General features: G+C 42.7%; 1 protein-coding gene and 1 long non-coding RNA gene across 3 annotated transcripts in view; one reads left to right on the forward strand and one right to left on the reverse strand.

The window, feature by feature from the left end:
- The first annotated feature begins 926 nt into the window (after nucleotides 1-926).
- Nucleotides 927-27,007, forward strand: part of LOC130359847 (uncharacterized) — a 31,056-nt gene continuing 4,975 nt past the window's right edge. Inside the window, exons 1-3 of the long non-coding RNA XR_008890483.1 lie at nucleotides 927-1,003; nucleotides 5,742-5,879; nucleotides 21,955-22,094. This is a non-coding gene — a long non-coding RNA (uncharacterized LOC130359847). The remainder of the gene's footprint in view (nucleotides 1,004-5,741; nucleotides 5,880-21,954; nucleotides 22,095-27,007) is intronic.
- LOC130359821 (uncharacterized) overlaps nucleotides 13,864-27,007 on the reverse strand; it is an 85,804-nt gene continuing 72,660 nt past the window's right edge. For both annotated transcript variants that reach the window (XM_056562883.1, XM_056562882.1), the window contains exons 7-9: nucleotides 25,388-25,515; nucleotides 17,390-17,437; nucleotides 13,864-13,999 (exon numbers count right to left, since the gene is read on the reverse strand). In XM_056562883.1, the coding sequence (XP_056418858.1) occupies nucleotides 13,966-13,999; nucleotides 17,390-17,437; nucleotides 25,388-25,515 (210 nt within the window). In that variant the 3' untranslated portion in view covers nucleotides 13,864-13,965. The remainder of the gene's footprint in view (nucleotides 14,000-17,389; nucleotides 17,438-25,387; nucleotides 25,516-27,007) is intronic.

Raw genomic sequence — 27,007 nt, forward strand, 5'->3', positions numbered from 1 at the left:
GACATGACTTAAGCAGGGGGACACGTCTGGCACTGAATGATTTTAGTCCCTGGCGGCGTAGTGTGTTACTGATGGTAGCTTTTGTTACTTTGGTCCCACCTCTCCGCAGGTCATTCACTAGGTCCCCCATGTGGTTCTGGGATTTTTGCTCACCGTTCTTGTGATAATTTTGACACCACAGGGTGAGATCTTGCGTGGAGCCCCAGATCGAGGGAGATTCTCAGTAGTCTTCCATTTCCATGTCTTCCATTTTCTAATGATTGCTCCCACAGTCGATTTCTTCACAGATTCAGTCTTCCCAGCCTGGTGCAGATCCACAATTCTGTTTCTGGTGCCCTTTGACAGCTCTTTGGTTTTGGCCATAGTGGAGTTTAGAGTGTGACTGTTTGAGGTTGTGGACAGGTGCCTTTTATACTGATAACAAGTTCAAACAGGTGCCATTAATACAGGTAACAAGTGGAGGACAGAGGAGACTCTTAAAGAAGAAGTTATAGGTCTTTGAGAGACAGAAATCTTGCTTGTTTGTAGGTGACCAAATACTTATTTTCCACCATAATTTGCAAATAAATTCTTAAAAAATCAGACAATGTGATTTTATGGATTTTTTTTTCTCATTATGTGTCTCATAGTTGAGGTATACCTATGATGAAAATTACAGGCCTCTCTCGTCTTTTTAAGTGGGAGAACTTGCACAATTGGGGGCTGACTAAATACTTTTTTTACCCACTGTATGTCCGCTAAATGTTCATTTTTGGGGCGGAATTCTGGAACTGAATTGGTATCTATGCAGACTTGGCACATGGTGGAAGCGGATATTCAGCTAGCAGAATTCCATTGGCTGAATGTTTATAGTGTGGATGAGCCTAAAGCTTCAATGTATTTGTCATGTTCTAAGAGCTGGTCTTTATCTTCCTCCACAGAATATATTGCAGAATCCAATGAAAATTACCACTGCGACAGCTCCATGTTGAAGGTATCCTGGATAGCATGGCAAAGTTCTCTGGTAGCTACAACAATGCCCTTTGGTTATGCTTTAGTGGTGCCTAGAGTAAAGTGCAATGTGCCTCTTTTAGTGCAATGTGCCTCTTTTTCTGTTGAGATGCAGTAATCATAACTGGAAAGGGTGCTATGGCAGAGCTGTGGGCTAGTCCATAGGTTGGCTGAACAGCTCTGCGGTATGAGGAGCGGGTATCCATTTTCAATTTTTCATACACCAGAATTGCTGTTATGTCTATGTATAGAAGTAGCAGGTAAGTATGTGGTAATATAGGTCACTCTGTAGCTGGGGAGTGACTCTGATGCACCATGGTGAGAAGCTGGTTAGGCCACTGGTAAAGAGTTATAGAGGGAGAGAGTATGCTCCGGGTAGTAGGTTGTGCAGTAGGGAAAGGGTCTGCCTGGCAAGAAGGATATTTACATAGATAGCATCACAGCACCGATTCCATGAAAGTCAAATTTTATTTCCTTGTGGGAATTCTCTGTGCTTGGATGGGGTGTTGGCTTTTCAAAAATGGAGGTACTAGTGCACTGGAGCCAAAAAAAAGGTACTCTGATCTGGTGCAGTCTTAAATTGGCCACTAGGTGTCACCACAGTACAAGAGAAAGCTGTTAAAACAGTGAAATGTACTGTATGCTCTCTATAAGGCTTTTCTTAGTGTGAGTTCTCTTATGAGAGAGATAAAAAATGATGAGGGTAGTAGTAGGTAACAAGAGAGCTATGTAGGGACACTGACTATAGCTCTCCAATGTCAGCAGTGTCACTATGGTTTTTGTGGCTTACTGGGCATTGTCCTTTGGTGCTGGGCCTGCAACCAGAAAGTATGGTGTGAAAGATGGCATCCTGTTAAGCCAAGTTTTAGTTCCTGATTCAGTTGGTAAAAAGTTGCATACTAATTGGTCAACAATGCTCTGACCCTTTTATATGTGATCTGCGGCCTGTTTCCAATGACCTATTGGAGGTCAGTATCGCTCTCTAGGATGTGCCAATATCTGGTAAGGATATCCCTGTTTTCCGTCATAGGTCCCTAATATTCTTAAGGGACCTGCACTCAGGGATTTTGACTTCGGAGTGAGTAAATGATCACGTGATGTATCCAATGCTGTCTTATAAGCAGGATTAAGTATGTATTCAGGGTATTCCCTATCTTTAAAGCATTGTCTCATGTCTTTAGCCTGGACTTTGTACTCCCCTACCTCAGAACAGTTCCTCCTGAGATGGAGGTACTGCCCCCTGGGTATCCCCTTTTTGAGGGGCCCATGGTGGCAGCTCTCCCATCTCAGGAGGCTGTTAGTTGAGGTTTTCTTGCGATAAATTGTACTCTACAGGGCACCAGTAGGCCCTCTCATTTTTACATCCAGATTCCTTGGTCTGTACCTCAAAAGTAAAGAAGAGGCCTAACTCATTCTGGTTGAGAGACAGTATGAATTCCTCAAATTCCCTCACTGGGCCTCCACACAGGATGAACATGTTATCTATAAATCTGACCCAGAGTAGGGCATAGTCACTGAGGTTTTACACAAGTCACATCCGTTTTGCAAAAGTGGGCGTGGTTATGTACATTTTTTCAAAAATAAATAATTATCATTAGAAAATGTTAATTAAAAAAAAATTCTGTTAGTCCAATAAAAAAAGGTATTACAAGATAGTGCAACATTTTTTGATTTGCATCCATATATATATATTTCTTTTTTTTTTTTCATGGTCACTGCACTGAAGTTAAACCCCTGGGCATATTTTATTTAGACAGTTATCACTTGAATGAGCACTAGTAATCATGGAATATTATGTGAGATAATTTTCTGTGATTCAGAATTCCAAAATGGATGATTTTGGTGCTAAAAAAAAAAAAAAAAGGATGACGGCAAATGTGTTTTATTTAAAAAAAATTTGCGCCAAAATCAGCAATGCCATTGATGTCAAGCAAGGTCTTATACTGTATGTGCTTGCATAAATGTTGGTATCTTTATTTTTTGTTTTCTGTATTGTCCCTGTCAAGCACCAATATTATAAAAAATATATATTTCAGCTGAAATATTTTATAAATGTTTTGGTGTTTCCAATATTCCTTAGCAACCATACAGAAATGGTAAGTAGTAGAATGCAGCTGTTCACAGGAAATTGGACTTTACTTCACACCTTTGTAATGAATTAGTTTACATGATTCTCATTACAATTCCCATAGCTGGACATTTTGTAGGAACAGGTGTCTAATTTGTGTGTGCAACGCAAAATAAGACAAAAATAACTGAGCATTTATCTTCTAGAAATAATACAGTGCCAGAAATAATTTTGAATATTTTAGAAATGTTAGTGTTCTCTGCATATTATATATATGTATATATATATATATATATATATATACCGTATTTATCGGGGTATACCACGCACCGGCCTATAACATGCACCCTCATTTTACCAAGGATATTTGGGTAAAAAAAGTTTTTATGCCGGCGACTATAGCCAGGGTGAGAGAAGCGGCGCCGGCAATGGGGCAGCGGCGCGGATAGCCAGGGGGAGAGAAGGGACAGCGGCACCCATTGCCAGGACCGCTGCCCCGTTGCCTCCCCCATCCCCGGTTGTATAATTACCTTTTGCCGGGGTCGGGTCCGCACTGCTTCAGGCCTCCGGTGTGCGTCCCCTGCGTCGTTGCTATGCACGGCGCAACGCAATGACGAGTGATGTCATTGCGTCTCGTAGCGCACAGCAAAGACGCAGGTCCACCGGAGGCCTGAATCAGCGCGGACCCGACCCCGGCAACAGGTAATTATACAAAATCTTAATCCTTCCTGTACTTATTAGCTGCTGAATACTACAGGGGAGATTCTGATAACATCATGACCACAGTGCTCTCTGCTGACATATCTGTCCATTTTAGCAACTATATGGTTAGGGCAGCACAGTGGCTCAGTGGTTAGCACTGTTACCTTGCAGCACTGTGGTTGTGGGTTCGAATACCACTAAGGACAACATCTATAAATAGGTGTGAGTGCTATATAAATAAAGAGTTATTATTATTATAATAATGTCAGCAGAGAGCACTGTGGTCGTGATGTCTGCAGAGAGCACAGTGTTCTAAAAATAAAAGTATTTCCTCTGTAGTATTCAGCAGCTAATAAGTACAGGAAGGATTAAGATTTTTTAATAGAAGTAATTTACAAATCTTTTTAAGTTTCTGGGATCAGTTGATTTAAAAGAAAAAAGGTTTTCACTGGAGTACCCCTTTAAGATCGTACAAAGAGATCTCACAGTTTTTTGATGATCAGGAGTTCCTAGAGAAATGGAAAGATCTACATAAGGAACATGCATTAAAATTGACCAAACTCATCTTTCCCGTACTGAAAAGCAGTATGCTAGTGTGACTACTGACCTCTTTAAATCGAAGTTGGAGTTAAAAACTAGACTCACCGAAAATCAGTTCGGATCCATCTCCAAACGCATTGGGAAAAGATTAATCCCTATGCAATTGGAATTGAAAGAGAGAAAGAAAGACAAGTTCCTCAGGGATAAAATGGATTACGATACCGGCAAAGTGTTTTGGACTGGCAACCCAGAAGATTTATAAGGAATCGGTGCATGAGATCTAACCCGAGGAAGCCGGACTTTTGGACCACAGAAAACACAACATCTGTGAATACCAATGTTCTTAATCTTACCAACATACCATTGAGCCCTGAATGTCTCTCTTTATTAGCTAAAGGGTTAAATTACTGTCAGAAAAAAGGGAGTTTCCAGCTTCCAAGTAAAAAAGAATAAATTTTATTTCAATCCTTTAAAAACGTGCAAAAAAATAGACCCCATAAAAGGTGACCCCATAAAATCAAAAATGAAACACCGTTTCGGTTTATTAATAAACCTTAATCATGTTCCTGTCTAACCAGCAAATTTGATCCTATCTATCCAGATAGATTTACCTAAAGCGGTGAGACAGATTAATTTATATAGCTTTATTTTAGTTAATAGTTGGAGTAGTGATGCTACCTCATTTATTGGAGAAACACCGATAGCAGTGTCGATCCTTTGAGCTTTAGTTTGAGCAAGAATTTTACTGAACAGGATAGGATAGTGCTTACTATGCTATGCGGGCTTTCAGGTGGGGCGCTTAAAGATCTGGATGAGAATGGTGACGAAAATTATAAAAATTATTTTCGTCGTGGTAAACGGTCTAATTCCCCCCCCCACTAGCCGGCTAGCTGCCCCTTGGATACATTTCTCAAAGCTGTTACCCGTGATGTCAGGGCCCTCATCTATCCGATGGATCGGCCTTATCTGACAATCTGATAAGAAATGGTATGCCCAAAGGGCAGGCACGGCGATGGGCACGTCCATCACACCTACATTTCAGAATCTATATCTAGCTGACTTGAGGAACAGAAGGTTTTCACTAGTAGCAACCCACATGCCGGTCATGTCAAGATGTATCTTAGATACATCAATGATGTGATTGTCATATGGGACAGGTCTGAACAGACCTTCAACCAGTTTGTCACTTTCTTGAATGACAATAACCACGGTATGGGTTTTACTAGTGTCTTTGTGGGGTAAAACACATAATTTTCTGGATGTTGAGCTGGATGCCAGTACGGGATCATTAGAATGTAGAGGGTACCGTAAACCTACCACTGTTAATTCTCTTCTAAGCTATTATAGCTATCACCCACACTATGTAAGATGCTCACTCCCGTATGGGCAATCTGTCAGCTTGCGAAGAGTGAATTGTAACCTGACATCTTTTGACATGCAGGCGTCCCAGCTTATGGATAGATTATGTGAACGTGAATATCCAGAAGATTTGATTCAGCACTCCTAGCAAAAAGCCGTGCCTTAAATCAAGAACATATTTTAAGAAAAAAGAAAAGGGCGGAAAATCAGAGAGGACAAGGTACTTCAAGTAAAGTGAAGGAAAGACGGTTTGTTTTTTTCTTCACCTTTAGTTCTATGGAAAAAATTGTGAAAAATGCTGTATTAAAAAACTGGCACATACTGGCTCAAGATGAGATCCTTAGGGATATCTGTAAAAATAAACCGATTGTTACTTTAAAAAAAAAAAAAACGAAGCTTAAGAGATGTTCTGGTTAAGGGGCACCTAGATTTAACGGAAAAAATGGAAACATGCTGGTTGAACAGTGCTAGTTAACACGGCAACCACCGTTGCGGTGGTTGTAAATGGTGTGAACAGATGTTGATAGGAAAATCTGTAAAATTAGGAGCGGAGCAGTGGTCCATAAAACAGTTTATTACATGCCGTACTAAATCATTAGTGTATGCTATTAAATGCAGCTGTGATTTCTTTTATATCGGTAACACGATTAGACCATTATATGTGCGCTTTGCCGAACATGCAAGATCTGTTACAACCGGAAAGGGATCCTCGTGTTTAATTCATCATATGCGGGAATGTCATGCTAGCGATGCTTCCCAAATGTGATTTATGGGATTAGTACACATTCACACATGGCCGGATGGCGGTGAAGTGAATGCGGCCTTACTGAAACAAGAAACCTCCTTGATAATAAGGACTCAAGCACTTGGTCCCCTGGGCCTAAATGAAAGAAGTGATCTAGGCATGTTCAATGAAGAAACAGTCTTAATTGTTGCTAACTATATACAGTAACCCCCCGACATGCGATGGCCCCGACATATGATCAAATTGACATACGATGGCCTCTCAGAGGCCATTGTATGTTGATGTCAGCATCGACATACAATGCTTTTATATGTCAGGGCCATCGCATTAACTGCTATACGACAGCGCAAAATGCTTAAGCTGCTGTCGGACAGCAGTTTAAGCATCCCGGACAGGTTCACTTACCCATCCCCGCTGCTCTGGGTCCACTTCGCGATCCTCCGGCGTTTTCTGCATCTTCTCCGGGGTCCGGGCCTCGCTTTCCGGCATCGTTATTACGTTGTGCGCACGCCGTCGCGGTGCTGCAATGTAATAACGTCACCAGAAAGCGAGGCACGGACACCAGAGAAGATGCAGAAAAAGCCGGAGGATCCCGAAGAAGACGCCGGAGTAGCGGGACAGCATCGGGAGCCCCTGGGGCAGCATCGGGAGCGGTGAGGACGCAGTCCGGAGCGGCGGGACAGGTGAGTATAACTTCCTATACTTTATATTGCACGAATCCCTCAACATAAGATGGATTCGACAAACGATGGGTCGTTTGGAACGAATTACCATCGTATGTTGAGGGACCACTGTATATGTTCTTTTTCTCCCATATATATATATATATATATATATATATATATATATATATATTTATTTTTTTTTTTCTTTGTACCTGCACGAGTACTTAATATTTGGAATATAGTAGTAAATGTTGCAGTGTTCCAGGGTAATATGTTGTCCCTGTTTTTTGCCTTTATGTATGTGTTTGTGAAGTTGTACACTGGAGTTTCAACGAGTAACACTTTTGAGGGTAAACTAACCTCCACCTCTATACCGCCCACATCTTTTAAGAGGTGTGCTCTGAGGTGTACTTGCAGGAAACAGTAGAAGCGGCAGGTAGCCGCGAAACGGACATTGCTCCAATCTGTCTGCTCCCTCCCCACACCGATACCTTTGTATTGTCTCACGTGAGTGAATAAAATCTTTACCTTATCCACATTGCAAAGTGCCATCTACTTCTTTCTGTATGGAACTATCTGTGATTGCTAGTTCTTTGGATTGAGCACCGCTATCAGTGGACTGTACTGAAGAAATACACATGTACCTCCGTATGATCTATACCCCCTTGTTGGAGTCAGTAGTGCTGACCCCCAACTCTCCTATGTGTCTTGCTTTAAAAAAATATCAAAAAATGCTTTTTATTAATGTCAGCAGCATTTGGATATGCCCTGTATGTCAGTGCTGGGACCGCTGTGTGATTGACACACAGATCCCAGCACATAGGCCCCTTATTCTTTTTATATGCGGGTGGAGCAAAAACAGTGCCCGTTCTCCTGTGCCCAGCAGTGATGCGATGCGGGTGGCTACAGCAAGCGCTTGGTCCTTAAGGCACTATGCGCGGCATAATGCAGTAGCGGAATGAGCCGGCCACCCATTCTCCTGTCCTCCTAGAGTGCACAGCGGTGATGGGATGCGCGCAGCCAGCTTATTCCGCTACTGCATTATGCTGCCCATGGGGAGCAAGCGCTTACAGTGAGAGCTGGCCACCTGCATCGCTTCATCGCTGTGCAGAGGAAAACGGACACTGTTTATTCTTTTACTGAAGAAAACTCGCCACCCACATATAAGAATAAGGGGCCTATGGGCTGGAACCTGTGTGCCAATCACACAGCATTCCCAGCGCTGACATACAGGGGATATCTGACTGTTGCTGACTTTCATAAAAAGGATTTTTTTTTGCCTGATTAAAGCTGCTAGAAATCAGCAAAAGGTATGCTTGAACTGTAATTTCTAACAACTTGGTCATCCTGGGGCTAGTTTATGGGGGTTAAAATCTGTGACAGTTGCCCTTTAACTGCAGGTACTACTGCTCCCAACATGGAGCACACTCAGCTCCATGCTGCGAGCTGTAGTACCTGCATTAATGGACAGATCCTGTCAGAAGTGATCCTTGCTGCGATCTGTCTATTAATGCAGACACTACTGAGAGTGCTCCATGTTGGGAGCAGAAGTACCTGCAGTTAAGGACAGATCACAGCGGGTGTCACTCCTGACACCCACTGCGATCGTCCTGTATAATGTATAGATGCTGGGCATGGCTGCTCTTCTCTGGTCCCCTGCACTGCCGTACACACACACACACATATATATATATATATATATATATATATATATATATATATATATATAGTCATGGCCGTAAATGTTGGCACCCCTGAAATTTTTCAAGAATATTAAGTATTTCTCACAGAAAAGGATTGCAGTAACACATGTTTTGTTATACACATGTTGTTTATTTCCTTTGTGTGTATTGGAACTAAACCAAAAAAGGGAGGAAAAAAAGCAAATTGGACATAGTGTCACACCAAGCTCCAAAAATGGGCTGGACAAAATGATTGGCACCCTTTCAAAATGGTGGAAAAATAAGATAGTTTCAAGCAGGTGATGCTCCTTTAAACAGACCTGGGGCAAATAACAGGTGTGGACAATATAAAAATAACACCTGAAAGCAGATAAAAAGGAGAGAAGTTCACTTAGTCTTTGCATTGTGTGTCTGTGTGTGCTACACTAAGCATGGACAACAGAAAGAGCAGAAGAAAACTGTCTGAGGACTTGAGAACCAAAATTGTGGAAACATATCAACAATCTCAAGGTTACAAGTCCATCTCCAGAGATCTAAATTTGCCTTTGTCTACAGCTCACAACATTATGAAGAAGTTTGCAACACATTGCACTGTAGCTAATCTCCATGGGCGTGAAACACAGAGAAAAATTGATGAAAGGTGTCAATGCAGGATAGTCCGGATGGTGGTTAAGCAGCCCCAAACAAGTTCCAAAGATATTGAAGCTGTCTTGCAGGCCCAGGGAGCATCAGTGTCAGCACAATCTATCTGACAACATTTAAATGAAATGAAACACTATGGCAGGAGACCCAGGAGGACCCCACTGCTGACATAGAGACATAAAAAACCAAGACTACATTTTGCCAAAATCAACTTGAGTAAGCCAAAATCCTTCTAGGAAAACATCTTGTAGACAGATGAGACCAAGATAGAGCTTTTTGGTAAAGCGCACTATCCGTCAACATTTAAATTAAATGAAACGCTATGGCAGGAGACCCAGGAGGACCCCACTACTGACACAGAGACATAAAAAAGCAATACTAAATTATGCCAAACTGAACTTGAGTAAGCCAAAATCCTTCTGGGAAAACGTCTTGTGGATAGAAGAGACAAAGATAGAGCTTTTTGGTAAAGCACATCATTCTACTGTTTACCGAAAACGGAATGATGCCTACAAAGAGAAGAACACAGTACTTACAGTGAAATATGGTGATTCAATGATGTTTTGTGGCTGTCTTGTTGCCTCTGGCACTGGGTGCCTTGAATGTGTGCAAGGCATCATGAAATCTGAGGATTACCAACGGATTTTGGGTGGCACTGTACAGCCCAGTGTCAGAAAGCTGGGTTTGCGTCCGAGATCTTGGGTCTTCCAGCAGGACAATGACCCCAAACATATGTCAAAAAGCACCCAGAAATGGATGGCAACAAAGCGCTGGAGTGTTCTGAAGTGGCCAGCAATGAGTCCAGATCTAAATCCCATTTAACACATGTGGAGAGATCTTAAAATTGCTGTTGGGAAAAGGTGCCCTTCCAATAAGAGAGACCTGGAGCAGTTTGCAAAGGAAGAGTGGTCCAACATTCTGGTTGAGAGGTGTCAGAAGCTTATTGATTGTTATAGGAAGCAACTGATTTCAGTTATTTTTTTCTAAAGGGTGTGCAACCAAATATTAAGTTAAGAGTGCCAATAATTTTGTCCAGACCATTTTTGGAGTTTGGTGTGACATTATTAGTGTTGCTCGCGAATATTCGCAATACGAATTTTATTCGCGAATATCGCATATTCGCGAATTCGCGAATATTCGCGAATATAGCGCTATATATTCGTAATTATGAATATTCAGGGTTTTTTTTATTTTTTTTTCACAGTACACATCACAGTGATCACCCCTCTCTGCTTCCAGCTTGTGTGGTGTAAAGAAGGCTCTAATACTACTGTATGAGACTGGCGTGCAAATTTTCGCATATGCGAATTTTCTCATGTGCGAAAATAAAGCGAGAATATTATGAATATGCGAATATTCGCGAATATTCGCAAATTCGAATATGGCCTATGCCGCTCAACATTATGTCCAATTTGCTTTTTTTCCTCCCTTTTTTGGTTTAGTTCCAATACACACAAAGGGAAAAAAACATGTGTTACTGCAATCCTTTTCTGTGAGAAATACTTAATTTTCTTGGGTACCAACATTTACGGCCATGACTGTATATATAAATATATTTACCCCTATTATTCATATTTCCTGCAGAGAGTTGTGATTGGCTGGAACCATCTGGCCAATCACATCTCTCTGTGGGAAATATAATTTCTGTGATATGAAGAACTTTACTTTGCAGAACATAGTGCAGGATCGCGCAGAAGAGCGGCCGGCCACCCGCATCTATACAGGTGTACATTATATAGGAGGATCGCAACGGGTGTCAGACCCCGGGGAGATCTGTCTATTAGTACAGGTACTACTACTCCCATCATGGAACAGTCTGTTCCATGCTGGGAGTAGTACTACCTAAAAAAATGTAAAAATAAAGAAAAAAAGTGAAAGACGTTAAAACACGCACTTTATTAAACACATTATTATAATACATTACTAATAAAAAGTTTAACAAAATAAATAATAAAAAATATATTATTATTACATTTAAATGGCCCCTTTCTACATTTTTATTATTGTCGGCTACATATTTAGGTTCCTGCTGCCCACATAAATTGGTTCCTTAATTACAATTTTGTTATACAGTGGGGATCAAAAGTTTGGGCACCCCAGGTAAAAATGTGTATTAATGTACATAAAGAAGCCAAGGAAAGATGGAAAATTCTCCAAAAGGCATCAAATTACAGATTAGACATTCTTATAATATGTCAACAAAAGTTAGATTTTATTTCCATCATTTACACTTTCAAAATAACAGAAAACAAAAAAAATGGCATCTGCAAAAGTTTGGGCACCCTGCAGAATTTATAGCATGCACTGCCCCCTTTGCAAAACTGAGACCTGCCAGTGTCATGGATTGTTCTCAATCATCATCTGGGAGGACCAGGGGATGTCAATATCAAAGGTTTTAAATGCCCAGACTCATCTGACCTTGCCCCAACAATCAGCACCATGGGTTCTTCTAAGCAGTTGTCTAGAAATCTGAAACTGAAAATAGTTGACGCTCACAAAGCTGGAGAAGGCTATAAGAAGATAGCAAAACGTTTTCAGATGTCAATATCCTCTGTTCAGAATGTAAATAAGAAATGGAAGTCATCAGGAACAGTGGAAGTTAAAGCAAGATCTGGAAGACAAAGAAAAATATCAGCCAGAATAGCTCGCAGGATTGTGAGAAAAACATTTCAAAACCCACATTTGACTGCACAATCCCTCCAGAAAGATCTGGCAGACACTGGAGTTGTGGTACACTATTCCCCTATAAAGAGATACAAATATGGTCTTCATGGAAGAGTAATCAGAAGAAAACCTCTTCTATGTCCTCACCACAAAAATCAGCATTTGAACTTTGCAAATGAACATATAGACAAGCCTGATGCATTTTGGAAACAAGTTCTGTGGACCGATGAGGTTAAAATTGAACATTTTGGCTGGAATGAGCAAAGGTACGTTTGGAGAAGAAGGGGAACAGAATTTAATGAAAAGAACCTCTGTCCAACTGTTAAGCATGGGGGTGGATCAATCATGCTTTGGGGTTGTATTGCAGCCAGTGGCACAGGGAACATCTCACGAGTAGAAGGAAAAATTGATTCAATAAAATTTCAGCAAATTTTGGTTGCTAACTTGATGCCATCTGTGAAAAAGCTGAAGTTAAAGAGAGGATGGCTTCTACAAATGGATAACGATCCTAAACATACCTCGAAATCCACGGGGGATTACATCAAGAGGCAAAAACTGAAGGTTTTGCCATGGCCTTCACAATCTCCTAACCTCAAAATAATTGAAAATCTATGGATAGACCTTAAAAGAGCAGTGCGTGACAGACAAAGAACTGGAAGACTTTTGTAAGGAAGAATGGGCAAAGATACTTCAAAAAAGAATTGAAAGACTCTTGGCTGGCTACAAAAAGCGTTTACAAGTTGTGATACTTTCCAAAGGGGGCAATACAAGATATTAACTCTGCAGGGTGCCCAAACTTTTTCAGACGCCATTGTTTTGTTTTCTGTTATTTTGAAAGTGTAAATGATGGAAACAAAATCAAACTTTTTTTTTTTACTGCAAAAACTCAGTGGAATCTTAGCTTTAGAGTAATAACAAAATAGTGTGAATTAAGAAATTTGTTATTTCGAATCGAGTGGAAATTTGGATTCGGTCAGAATCGAATTTTTCATGAAGTTCTGAACGAATTTGGATTCCTCCGATTCGATTCGCTCATCTCTAGAAGAAAGGACTGAGCATGTTAAGATCGAAGACCTGGAAATATTCGGGATAACCCTACACATATGAGATAGTTGGCCAATCCTGGCAAAGTCAGCAGTTTTATTCAACTTTGCTTTAATCTGAGTATAACTTAGGGCTTGTTCACACTGACAGCATGCTCCACTACAGGAAGCACCAATGGTTAGTCTGTCAAAAGAAAGAGAGTTGAGCAGAGAAAAAAAGTGCATGTCCAATTTTTTTTCTCTACTCAACTCCAAACAGACCCCATTCAAGTCATTGTGATCCGTCAGGATCCTGCGGTATCAGTTGTGCTCTGGGCCATTCTGGGTCTGTTTGGCGCAAAAAAAAAAAGAGCCAGACCCAGAAAGGGTCGGAGCACAACTGCAGTGTGAAGTTAGCCCAACAATTAGAAACTTTGCCAGCAGATAACAGCTAATGACCTATGTGTGGTAAGTGGACTCAAATAATGTGTTAAAAAGTGTTAATACAGCAAAAAAAAATTTTTTTTTAAATATAGGATTGCATTAAACACATAAAATAAAACAAAATACAGAAACATTGTTGCACTCTAGTGTAAAACTATTTGCATTACATTAGATCACATGTTCAGTTTTACCATTATTGCACTTTATAAAGATTTATATGTAAGCAAGCTATTAATATGAAGTTTTTTGGCCATTCTATGCTATTTTGCTTTCTTGCTGTAATACACATTAAGGATCTGCTGCATATTTTCTGCAGAAAATATGCAGCATATCCTGAACGTGTGAATGTACCCTAAACATGTCATGTTCCACTGAAATATATATATATTCAGAAGTATTTTACATTATGTCCAGTCTCTCATTTGTCTTCTCTCAGCGAGTGTTACACTTCAGGTGGTGGGTCTCCATATTTTGACCTAAGGAAAAACAAAGGCAAATTTTAATAGCATTCAGTTTATAACTTCAGCAGGATTCTACAAAGCTATCAAGTGACAATTTTACATGTGTGTATTCTAGATAAGAAGATCTGCAACAGAAAAACATACTTTAGTAACTGATAAACCCCATAAATGAATTAACTCTTTAAGGACACAGCCTACTTTGGCCTTAAATTGGTACTCCGCCCCTGACATTATCTACTAAGATGTCTGATTGCGAGGGTCCCATCCCTGAGACACCTGCGATCTCCGTGCACCCAGCGTTCTAAACAGTATGTTTAGAGTGCTGGGTTCCTACCGGGGGTCGTTTGGCACCTCCTCGTGACATCACACCACGCCCCTCCATTCATGTCTATGGGAGAGGACGTGACGGCTTAAAGGGGCAGGGTACCCATTTAAGGACCCAGCCAATTTTATTTCTTGCTTTCTAAGAGCCATAACTCTTTTCTATTTTTAGCTTAAAACCAATATGAGGGCTTGATTTTTGTGAGTCCAGTTGTATTTTGTAATGATATCACTCTATTTACCATAAAATGTATGGCAAAACAAAAAAGATGTCAGGGTCAGAATTTGGCATAAACAACATGAAATCATGAGTACACGGTGGGCCATTTATATGGATACACCTTAATAAAATGGGAATGGTTGGGGATATTAACTTCCTGTTTGTGGCACATTAGTATGTGAGGGGGGAAACTTTTCAATTATCTGCTAATCCTAAAGGTTCACATACATATGCCACTAAAAGTGACAATATGTGAAATTGAATCATTTTCCTCAATAACTAATTGATATTTAAACTCATTTTTTTATTTGGTCTTTTTATCTAATTTATGGACTTTTTTGTGTGTTCAAATGTATGCAGAAACATAGAAAATTCAGAAAAGTTCACAAACTTTGAATTACCACTAAAGATGAGCAAATCGAAGCTGACAAACCCGAATTTGTTACAAATTTCACAAAATATTCGATTCGCAACGAATGCGAATATCGCTGTGATTCTATCGCGCAAATCATTTCATTAAACTCCATTTACTGCGGTGCAGGGTCCAGGGCATCTAAAATGGCGGTTCCACATGTCAGTACATGGAGCAAGGAACACTGGGAAAGCGGGAAGGCAAGACGTGAAGGGAAGTAGGCGGGATGACCCTGAATCACATGCAGGATGCAGCCTATCAGCAGCCAGTCACCCCTTTGATGTCACAGCCCTATGTATTTGGCAGCTATTTTGCGGCTAGTCATATCATTCATTACACTGCATACAGATAGGACGGACATCGCTGTGTGTGTTACACAGAAAAGCTCATTCCAGCAGCGTTTCACATCCTAGTCACATCAGCGTTCTGGTGGAAAGAGAGCAGTGTTTTTTTCACTGAAAAGGATTTTTACTGCAGCTGCAGGCATTAACCTCCCACTTACTTTCTTCGGCAAGAAACAGAGAGGGAAACAAATCTGTGTGTTGCCTCATACATTTAAACAAGCTGCCTCAACTTCATAAACCTTAGCAAAGGAGGCAGGAATAATTTTTCAGCGCAATTCAGTGTCTTTGTTCCACACAAAAAAATCATCTGCTGGTTATACTAGTCTGTAGACGGTATAATACCCAGCAGTCCATTCCTAATAGTCTTTGACATAGTGCAATTTTGTGTTTAGCACACAGCTTTTTGGCTGCAGCACTGTTGTGTACTGCTGGTACAATATATGGTTTGCTAATGCAGCTGGGCCTGGACCTAAAAAATGTTTATGGTAGCACTAGCTACCATAAATCTTCAATTAAAATTTCAGTTACAAACATTCCTCCGCATCAGACCTTTTTTCACCCACCTTCCTCACCGGGTACTGGTATTGCTACCCACCGCACCACTCTGTCACCGGGTCACTTTCAGGACTCCTGATGCTGCTGCTGCAACCTCAAGCCTGTCTCATTCAGCCACTATATGGTCTCTTCTAATGCTTCAGCCAATTCCAGGCTGTCTCATTCAGCAACTACATGGTTTAGTGATGCTGCTGGGCCTAGGACATTACCTATATATGTTTATGGTAGCACTAGGTACCATACATCCTCAATGGAAATGTCAAAATTCATCTTTTATTCTTAAAGATTGTGAGGCCCCATAGTCTCCTCATCTGCCGCCAACTCCAGGCTGTGCCATTCAGACACTACATGGTCTCCCCATGCTGCCACAAACTCCAGGCAGTCATTCAGCCACTATATGGTCTCCTCATACTGATGCCACCTCCAGGCTGTCTCATTCAGCCACTATATGGTCTCTTCTCATGCTTTAGCCAACTCCAGGCTGTGCCATTAAGCCACTATATGGTCTCCTCCTACTGATGCCACCTCCAGGCTCTGTCATTGTGCTGCCATGTGACATGTGACTCCTTGTTAGATTTGGTCCTTTGTACCCACACGCCGGGCCCAGGACACTAAACCTTGGGAGTTAAAAGTTCAATTTCAAAACCCTCAATTTCAATTTAAAAATCTTAAATCTAAATTTAAAAATCATAAATTTCAATGGTCTCCCCATTCTTCTGCCAACTCCAGGATGTGCCATTCAGACACTATATGGTCTCATCATGCTTCAGCCAACTCCAGGCTGTGTCATTCAGGCAATATATGGTTTACTGATGCTGCTGGGCCTGGGTCTGAGAATAAAAATCTTGTTATGGTAGCACTATGCTACCAACTCCAGGCTGTGCCATACAGACACTATATGGTCTCTTCATGCTTCAGCCAACTCCAGGCTGTGTCATTCAGACAATATATGGTTTACTGATGCTGCTGGCCCTGGGCATGGACCTAAAAATTTTTTATGGTAGCACTAGCTACCATAAATCTTCAATTCAAATTTAAAAATTCATCTTTAAATCTTAGGGATTGTGAAGCCATAGTGTCTACTCATGCTGTTGCCAGCTCCAGGCTGTGTCATTCAGCCACTATATGGTCTCCTCATGCTGCCAACACCTTCACGCTATGTCATTCAGCCACTATATGGTCTCCTTATGCTGCCAAAACCTCCACGCTGTGTCATTCAGCCACTATATGGTCTCCTCATACTGATGCCATCTCCAGGCTCTGTCATCGTGCTGCTCTGTGGCAGTGATTCTAAAAGCGACACCTGTAATCTGCATGTTATTCTGAATAACAGTATTATTTCACTACCCCAGCACACTCCATATGCGTGTTAGAACACAGCAATGTGAGGCTCTGTGTAGGCCAGAAATAGCTGTTTTAATATAGATTTGCAGCAAATATATTTGGATCGAACAGAATTTTTTCAAAAAATTCGGCAAATCGGCCGAAATCAAATTTTTCAAAAGTTCGCTCATCTCTAATTACCACCATAGAAATTTTAAATGTTGTCTCACCTGTTACTGATGTTTTCCTTTTGCTTCTCCTTCAGCTGATTCATAAGTCTGAAAAGTAATATTTTAATAAATGCTTTTGTATAATTTAGTTGGGGATTATTTGGTCATACCTTCATTGATAAAACATGGGCCTAGATGCCTTTCTTGAAAGTAAAAATATAACAAGTTATGTGCACTAGAATATTGGAGGTAGGTAGCCGAGTCAGGGACTTATCCTGATTGGGATATGTGAAGTCAGCGAAGATGTTTATTCCCTTAGGCTAAGTTTCCACTTGTTTTGTTTTTTTGGGCAGTTTTTTGAAAACTGCCATTGCAGTTTTTGATCCAAAGTCAGAAGTGGATCCATAAGAGAGGAGGAGGTATATTCTGCTTCAATTTATGTGTTTATAGATCCGTTATTCCATTTCCATGTTTTCCATATGTCTCTGTAGAGTGTGATGTCATGATACATGTGATGCTTTCAAAAAGTATTTAAAGTTTGGATGTTATTCTATGTGTTATGCCATGACTAAGGACCTGTAACGGTCCGAAATGAGTCGGCTTCTGTCCTGATGCTAGTTTGTATCCGATGATCCTACAATAAAGTACCTGTGTTTTACCGCATTCGGCACTGGACATTCCTTTGTGAACCTGTTGATCCAGTCCGGAGACGCTGCCGGCTAGTCCGTGCATTATTGCTGGGAACACGAGGAAGAGAGCTGTCCACACACAGTGGTGTTATAAGGGAGGAGAAGTGTAAGTCCTTCCTTTATAAGTCCTATTCCTTTCGAATACACTTCTGGCTTTGGCTCAAAAACTGCAGTGGCAGTTTCCCAAAAACTGCCAGAAAAGAAACAAGTGCAAACTAAGCCTTCGTGTACGTTCACATGAGCAGATTACCTACGGATTATCTGCTGCCTTTCTGCTGCATAAAATCCACAGTGGATTTTGCTACCATTGACTTCACCATTGCCTCACAATAGAGGCAGATTTGCAGATTTTCCTCCAGACCCATTAAAGTCAATGGTAGCAAAATTTGCTACGGATTTTCTGTAGCAGATATGCAGTGGAAAATTTGCATACCCTTATGGAACATTCACACGTGCATATTTTTTGCTGAAGATCTGCTGCAGATTTGCTGTAGCAGCTTTAGCTACCCATTGAAGTCAATGGGTAGCAAAATCTGCAGCAGCAAAAATAAACGTGTGAATATACCTTTAAAGAGTAACTGACAGTCAGTTGCATCACCCACACTGACTGCTTATACAGTTTAATAGTGCGGTTTATGTTTATACCAATGCCGATTACCTTTTTAAAAACCCGTTGTGCTATTCCGGAGTTATGTACAAAAATTCTAATGTGTAAATGATTTCCTTGGGGCGCGAGGGACCAATACGTGCTGTGATAATGTGTTGAAGAGCGAAACATGCATATTTATGAAGGAGTATCACAGGGCCGGTACAAGCAGGCAGAACGCTGCACCAAGGGGCTGGGGGAACAGCCCTGTTGACCAAAAATAACGAGGAGCATTTATCAACTCTTTTACACAAGTTTTTTTGTGTAAATTTGTCGCTACTGCAAAAAAGTCGCTACTGCGACACCGTGACTTTTCGTGTGACAATCATCTATGCGAGCAAGTTTTGTTTTTTTGACTAAGGTACGCGGGTTTGTAAACTTTACTTGGTTTAGTCAGGGATTTATCAACCGCGACATTCGCAAAAAAGTCGCAAAGCCTTCAAAAACCGACTAAATATACCCAAGCAAAATCATGGCTTACGAACCTGACTGTTGAACTCATGCTGCTATTACTCTGTTGTGTGCAGTGGCGTAGCTATAGTGGTCGCAAGGGTCGCAATCGTGACTGGGCCCGCAGTCCGGGGGGCCCGCGGGGCCCCCCTGCCACTTCACTATACTATGCTATGCTACAGCAACAGGTCCCGGGCCCGCCGCTGCCAGCAAGTCGCCCGTACCCGCCGCTGCAAGCCGCTCTGCCTCGGCTTTCATTCATTGTGCCGACCTGGCGTCCCCAGATGAAATAGCTTTCACTGCTGCGCAGAGGCTCCTCCCCCAGTTTACGAGCATTGCGCGGCCATACAGATATGGTGGCTGCGTAATGACGTTCCCAAAATCACAGCAAGGGGGCGTCACTAAGCTTTACGTCATTACGTGGCCGCCGTTTCTGTATGGCCGCGCACCGCTCGTCATTTGGTGGAGCTGCGCGGTGTCTTTTGCCTCCGACTCCTACAGCAGCAGCATCGTCGATGAAATGTGGTGCACTGCTGGATGCAGCCACCTGGTAAGTGAAGGGGACTGTCTACTGCAGTGTTTCCCAACCAGGGTGCCTCCAGCTGTTGCAAAACTATAACTCCCAGCATGCCCGGAGGGAGGGAGGGGAGGGGGGGGGGCGTCCTAATATAAAAATCTGAGGAGACTACCTGACTACTGGGGGGTGATATGAGATATGGGGTTCAGATGAATGTGGGGGGGGAGGGATGATATGAGATATGGGGTCCAGAGGAGGGGGTGGAGGGATGATATGAGATATAGGGTCCAGGGGAGGGATGATATGAGATATGGGGTCCAGAGGAGGGGGTGGAGGGATGATATGAGATATAGGGTCCAGAGGGGGGGGGGTGATATGAGATATGGGGTCCAGAGGAGGGGGGGTTGATATGAGATATGGGGTCCAGAGGAGGGGGGGGGGGTGATATGAGATATGGGGTCCAGAGGAGGGGGCTGATATGAGATATGGGGTCCAGAGGAGGGGGGGTGGTGGAGGGATGATATGAGATTTGGGGTACAGAGGAGGGGGTGGATTTGGAGTCTGGAGGCAGCGTGTGTATGAATGATGTGTGTATAAACTGTATTTATGTTGTATGAATGATAAATGTTGTGTGTAAGCTAGAAGGATATATGTATGATGTGTGGACATGTATTTTGTTGGGGGATCTGGAGGTGGCGGGTGAATGTATATGTATGAAGTGTATGTATTATGCATGTGTGGGGGGTCCAGAGGCGGCGTGTGTATGAATGATGTATGTGTACTGTATGTATGATGTGTGTGTATAAATGATAGATGTGTGTAAGCAAGATGTATATGCATGATGTGTGGACATGTATTATGTTGGGGGGACCTGGAGGCGTATGTATGTATTATGTATGTGTGGGGGGTCCAGAGGCAGCGTATGTATAAACTATGTATGTGTATGTACTGTATGTATGATATATGAATGATGTGTGTGTATAAATGATAGATGTGTGTAAGCAAGATGTATATGTATGATGTGTGGAGATGTGTGTAAGCTAGAAGGATGTATGTATGATGTGTGGAGATGAATTATGCAGAGGGATCTGCAGGCGGCGGGTGTATGTATGATGTATGTGTATGTAAGATGTGTGTGTATGTATGTATTATGCATGTGTTGGGGGGGTTCGGAGGTGGCATGTGTATGAATGATGCGTTTATGTACTGTATGTATGATGTGTGTATGAATGATGTGTGTGTATGAAAGATAGACGTGTGCAAGCAAGATATATGTATGTATGTAGGATGTGTGGGAGGGTAAAGTGTATAGCATGGTTACTTTTGAGGGTTTATATTCAGGTGCACAGTGTGTGGCAGTATTATGCTCAGGAGCACAGTGTGTGGCAGTATTATATTCAGAGGGTACAGTAGGGGGCAGTATTATATTCAGGGCACAGTGTGTGGCAGTATTATATTCAGGGGCACAGTGTGTGGCAGAATTATATTCAGGGGCACAGTGTGTGGCAGTATTATATTCAGGGGCACAGTGTGTGGCAGTATTATATTCAGGGGCACAGTGTGGGGCAGTATTATATTCAGGGGCACGATGTGGGGCAGTATTATACTCAGGGGCACAGTGTGTGGCAGTATTATATTCAGGGGTACAGTGTGTGGCAGGATTATATTCAGGGGTACAGTGTGTGGCAGGATTATATTCAGGGGTACAGTGTGTGGCAGGATTATATTCAGGGGCACAGTGTGTGGCAGGATTATATTCAGGGGCTCAGAGTGTGGCAGAATTATATTCAGGGGGATGGTAGGGGGCAGTATTATATTTGGGGTACAGTAGGTGGCAGTATTATATTCAGGGGGTGCAGTGGGTGGCAGTATTATATTCAAGGGGTACAGTGGATGGTAATTTTATATTCAGGGGATACAGTGGGTGGCAATATTATATTCAGGGGGTACAGAAGGAGGCAGTTTTATATTCAGGGGGTAAAGTAGATGGCAGTATTATATTCAGGGGTACAATAGATGGCAGTATTATATTCAGGGGGTACAGTGGATGGTAATTTTATATTCAGGGGATACAGTGGGTGGCAGTATTATATTCAGGGGGTACAGTGGATGGTAATTTTATATTCAGGGGATACAGTGGGTGGCAGTATTATATTCAGGGTGTACAGTAGATGGCAGTATTATATTCAGGGGGTACAGTGGATGGGATACAGTGGGATACAGTGTGTGGCAGTATTATATTCAGGGGATACAGTGTGTGGCAGGATTATATTCAGGGGGTACAGTATTTAGCAGAATAATAATGATTATTGTCTTCATACAGAGGATGAGGATCTACTGACAAAGTGAGAACCTATGATGTCCCGGTGTCAGACTCTGCAGAGAAGATGGAGCTGGAAGACATCCTGACGTCTGGACCAGATGGAGAAGGAAAGAAAAGACAACAGAGAAGACGTCACTCAGGTCAGTGATATCATTGTGTTTTCTCCTGATTGTCCCATCAAAGCTGTAGTCATTTGTTAGTTCTGCAGTGATCATAGGTGACAATGTACCCTAATCTATGGCTCTCCAGCAGTTGAAAAACTACAACTCCTATAATGCCTGAGGCTCTCTAGACATGATGGGAGTTATAGCTTTACAACAGCTGATTTGTGATTGGTGGAGGTACCAGCAGTTGGACCCCCACCAGAAAAATGGGCGTATTATTCTTCAATGCCTGTTTTGTCTGTCTGGCCCTGCCTATTAGTCACTTAGTCATGAGAATACACAACTATATAAGTGACTAACAGGCAGGGCCAAAGGGACAAAGATATCAGTGACTACAGCATTGATGGGACACAGTCAGGAGAATACACAACTATATGTGTCCCATCAGTGCTGTAGTCACTGATATCTTTGCGCAGCCGAGTAAGGGGTCGTCCGGGATTGGGAAAGAGGGTCGTCAGGTGGTAGGGGGGCCCAGGGCAATTTTTCGCACCGGGGCCCCCAGTTTCTAGCTACGCCCCTGGTTGTGTAAATGTTTTGACAGGCAATTTTCAGGTTGTATGATTTGTTATAATAAATGTTTGATATAGTATAATATAATATAATAATATATAATATAATAATATAATATAGATGTCCTATACATTAAATTTACTTATTGGAAGGTTAAATTTGTTTAAAAGGTAAGAATGATCAAGTAATTTTGCCATTGCAAAACATACTGAGGGGCATTTTGAACAAAGCTTTTTAAAGAGATATGTAGCGCTAATTTTAAAGTCGTCTACGGCACCAGCCAGACGAAAAATAGAAAGCAAGCTTAAACTAAACTGACAGCGTTTCACATTTGCTACGGTAAGTGTCCGGGTCAGCCATAAATGGTGCCCTATGGGCTGGGAACCTCAGCGTGTTGCCAACCCCGACGATGTCGCATCTTGGACGGTGAAAGGCTGAGCAAACTGTCATGTAAAAGAGCCCGGACATAGCTCCTTTAATGGACAGGTTGGTAAGCCTATCACCGGCTGAGGCGGGACATCACTGCAGGTGGGGATAGGCTGAGGTTCCGAACCCCAAAAGAAACATGGCCAGAGGAAAGGGACACATACCAGAGCAAATGGGGACCACAGGCAGGTAAGTTAAAGCTTGCTTACTATTTTTTGGCTGCCTTAAATGCCTGACATAAACCCAAACTGCAACCTCAACGTTTGCTGATGCTTTTCCCTCCAGCTCTCGACATTTTAAGGTAGTAAGTTTGGCAACAAGCCAGGAAAGGCACAAAGGCAGGTCTTTTAAATAAGAAATAATACTTTCCCGGGCAAAAAAGCTAAGAATAAAGCGGACCGAGCGCTCTGTGAAAGAAGCATAAAGCTGACAAAAAAATTCGCTTATACGTGCGACAATCCTTATTTTGCTTACGTGCGACAAATTTACTTACGCCATGCGACAATATAGTAAATTTGTCGCACGACAACAAAAACAAGTTAAAGAAAAACTGACCAAAAAAACACAGACGTATGATAGTTTTCATAAATGCCCCTCAATGTCCTTATGTTAACTATTGTGCAGAACTTGAAAATGGCACAACGGATTTTAAAAAAGCAATCAGCTTTGGAATTAGCATCACCCACACTATTGTGCCCACAGGTTAGTCTGGGTTATGCATCTGTCAGTTCCTCTTTAACCCTTGGACATGTGCAGTAAATGTACATTTATGGCACGGCAATGAAGTGAGTGAAGGAGCAGCACTCGCTACAGCGCTCCTCCGTTATCATTATCACTGATAACGGCGGACATCAGCGATCATGCTGATGCCTGCCATTAACCCTTCAGATGCCGTGATTAATGCTCAAATTAAGTATCTGCAGGGTGAGGCGGTGGGGGGAAATTATTAGACACATGCGGATTTCAATGCGCAAATCCATGCAGAAATTCTGCCGTGTGAACATAGCCTCGCATTGCAGACTATACTTTGAAATAGAATAGAGCATTGATCAAAAAACAGAACCACTCCTGTCCTTAGGTTGTGTGTGTTATTACAAGTTGGCTTAATTCACTTTAATGGAACTGAGCTGTCATACTACACACAACACTCATTCACACACATGGTGAAATCATGGATATCTCTGTGCTAACATTCCATAGACAGCAGAGTGCCGGTGTGAGGTGGTTTTTTGCGCCCCCATAGATCCATGTGTCCGCTCCTCCCCCAGCTCTCCGAACATTTCCGAAGCTAAAACTGGTGGAGGGCAGAGCAAGGGGAGAGAGAAGGTCCACGCCCCGTCCCTCATCTCCCCTCCCTGAGCTCGGCTGCTGGACGCAGATCTCTACGGCCACCCCCCCTCCCTGAGGACGTAAATCTCCATGGCAGGTCCCCTCCCTCATCTCCCCGAGCTGAGGACGTAGAGCAGTGCTCCCAATGAGCTCTATGTATAAAGGGGGACATACTGTACGGGCTAAAGGGGGACATTGAGCCCGTACAGTATGTTCCCCTTTAGCCTGTGCAGTATGTCCCCCTTTAGCCCGTGCAGTATGTCCCCCTTTAGCCCGTGCAGTATGTCCCCCTTTACACATAGAGCTCATTGGGAGCACTGCTCTACGTCCTCAGCTCGGGGAGATCTATGTCCTCAAGGAGGGGGCGTGCCGTAGAGATCTGCGTCCAGCCGAGTTCAGGGAGGGGAGATGAGGGAGGGACCTGCCGTGGAGATTTATGTCCTCAGCTCGGGGAGATGAGGGAGGGGACCTGCCGAGGAGATCTATGTCCTCAGGGAGGGGGTGTGGCTGTAGAGATCTGCGTCCAGCCGAGCTCAGGGAGAGGAGATGAGTGAGGGGGCGTGGACCTTCTCTCTCCCCTTGCTCTGCCCTCCCAGTTCTAGCTTCGGAAATGTTCGGAGAGCTGAGGGAGGAGCGGACGCATGGATCTACGGGGCGCAAAAAACCACCTCACACCGGCAGAGCATGGCGGCGCTAGGACCGCTCGGAAGTGCACCGTCTCATAGAGGACAATGCATTTGCTTGCGGAATCCGCAGGAAGAACTTACTTGAACTAGAATTTCTGCAGCTGAAACATCTGGCACAGAAATTCCACCGTGTGCAGAGTGCAGCAGAATCCAATTGAAATCAATTGGACTCTTCTGCAGCAGAATGTCCGTGCAGAATTCTTCTGCAAAATTCCACACAAATTCCATTGTTTGAACATGGCCTCACAATAAAGAGTTGTGACATTTTCCAAAAGTATTTATTATAACACATGGCTCCTCTATAATCTTGTGACTCACGGATCATGACTCTTCATGAGTCTGGCCTGAATAGATTCATCATCTTTCTTTTCTTTTTCATAGTCCCCATGCTGTCCTGAGGACTTCTCCTGATGACTGCCCCTCACGTCTTCAGAAATCTTCAGCCTCTGCAGCAACACAAATAAATGCTTATTACAGACCTTCAATTAAATACAGACCGCAGGCCTGACACCCTAAAAAAATACAGGCCCACGTTTTGACCCCCTAAAAAAATACAATCCCAGACCACAAAATAAAACAAATAAGACTTGACTCCTAGAAAAATACAGACACCAGATCACTTAAAAATACAGACCCAAGACCAGACATCCTAAAAAAATACAGACTTCAGACCAAACCCCCTAAAATTACAGACCACAGACCAGACCACCTTAAAAATACAGACCCCAGACCAGACCCCTCTAAAAATACAGATCTCCCATACAAGACACCCTGAAAAATGTGGACCCCAGACAGGTTAAGAAAATATAGTGGAGTGGGCGTGGCTTGGCGCCAATGAGAGCTGTCACAGCTTAACAGAGCTCTGTCCCTAGGCTGCCTGCAGTGTTTTTGCCCTGTTTTTGCCCTGGATTCTGCTCCCGATGGGTCACACTAACCATTCCCAGCACCGGGGTCAAACACCAGTGCTGGACCCAAAACTGGGACCTCTGGACTCCTTTCTGCTCTCTGGATCCTTGCAGGCCCTGTCGCCATTGTCCCAGAGCACTTCTTCCTCTCCTTGGGTCGTGCTGTACTGCCGGATGCTTCACCACACCAGCTGACTTCATTCCCCTGAGTAAGTCAGTGTGAGCTGACAAAATGTAGGGATGCAAGTGGCTGTCATATATTTTAATTAGCAGCCGCAGAATTGCCAGTAAAAAAACATATACAATACATCCCTTGTAGCCACCGGCTATAGTGTACATTCACCAGCGGTCAGGTACATGAAGGGAATGACTGAGACTATTATATGAGCACAGGCTGTGTTTTTAAAGTTAATTTACACCCGATATATGCAAGAGTTCTTGCTTCTTAAAGTGACAATAATAAAGATCATTGTTTTAGGAGGGATTTCTAGTTTAGGGCTAGCCCCTTGGGGGTAACCCCTAAAGGTTGTTGTTGGTATTATTGCCCAGAAATTCCTTGGGATTTTGTTGTTTATAATGCTCCAGAAACAACACCTACTGAGACCCCTACTTCAGTCGCTTCATGACGAAAACATTCTCTACCATTGGGGCTTCCTGTTCAGTTTCACAGCCCAAAAGAATGGATCTACTGCTACTCTCCGCACAAACCACAACCTCCATGCTTTCTGTGAGACTTTGGACATTCTGGACCCCAAATTGCAGAGTTGGTAATTGCTTCCCCACCGCCTCCTCCACTTCCGGCATGGCCTCGGGTCTGTAGACCAAAGGACAGTCCTCGACCACCTTGACGTCTGGACTCGACCCCACCACTGCTGGCCCTCGCATGGGAACCTGATAGCCTAGTTTCTTTCCTTTTAGGATGGCGTATTCTGTATACTATGCTTTGTTGTCTAGTTACCTAGCTTCTTCTCTTCAGGCGACGCTCACATAGTGTTATTGCATTATGTAGACCACTTTTATTTCTTATGTATGG

This window comes from Hyla sarda, chromosome 1 (genome assembly GCF_029499605.1).
Source record: "Hyla sarda isolate aHylSar1 chromosome 1, aHylSar1.hap1, whole genome shotgun sequence".
In the NCBI taxonomy this organism is placed as follows: domain Eukaryota; kingdom Metazoa; phylum Chordata; class Amphibia; order Anura; family Hylidae; genus Hyla; species Hyla sarda.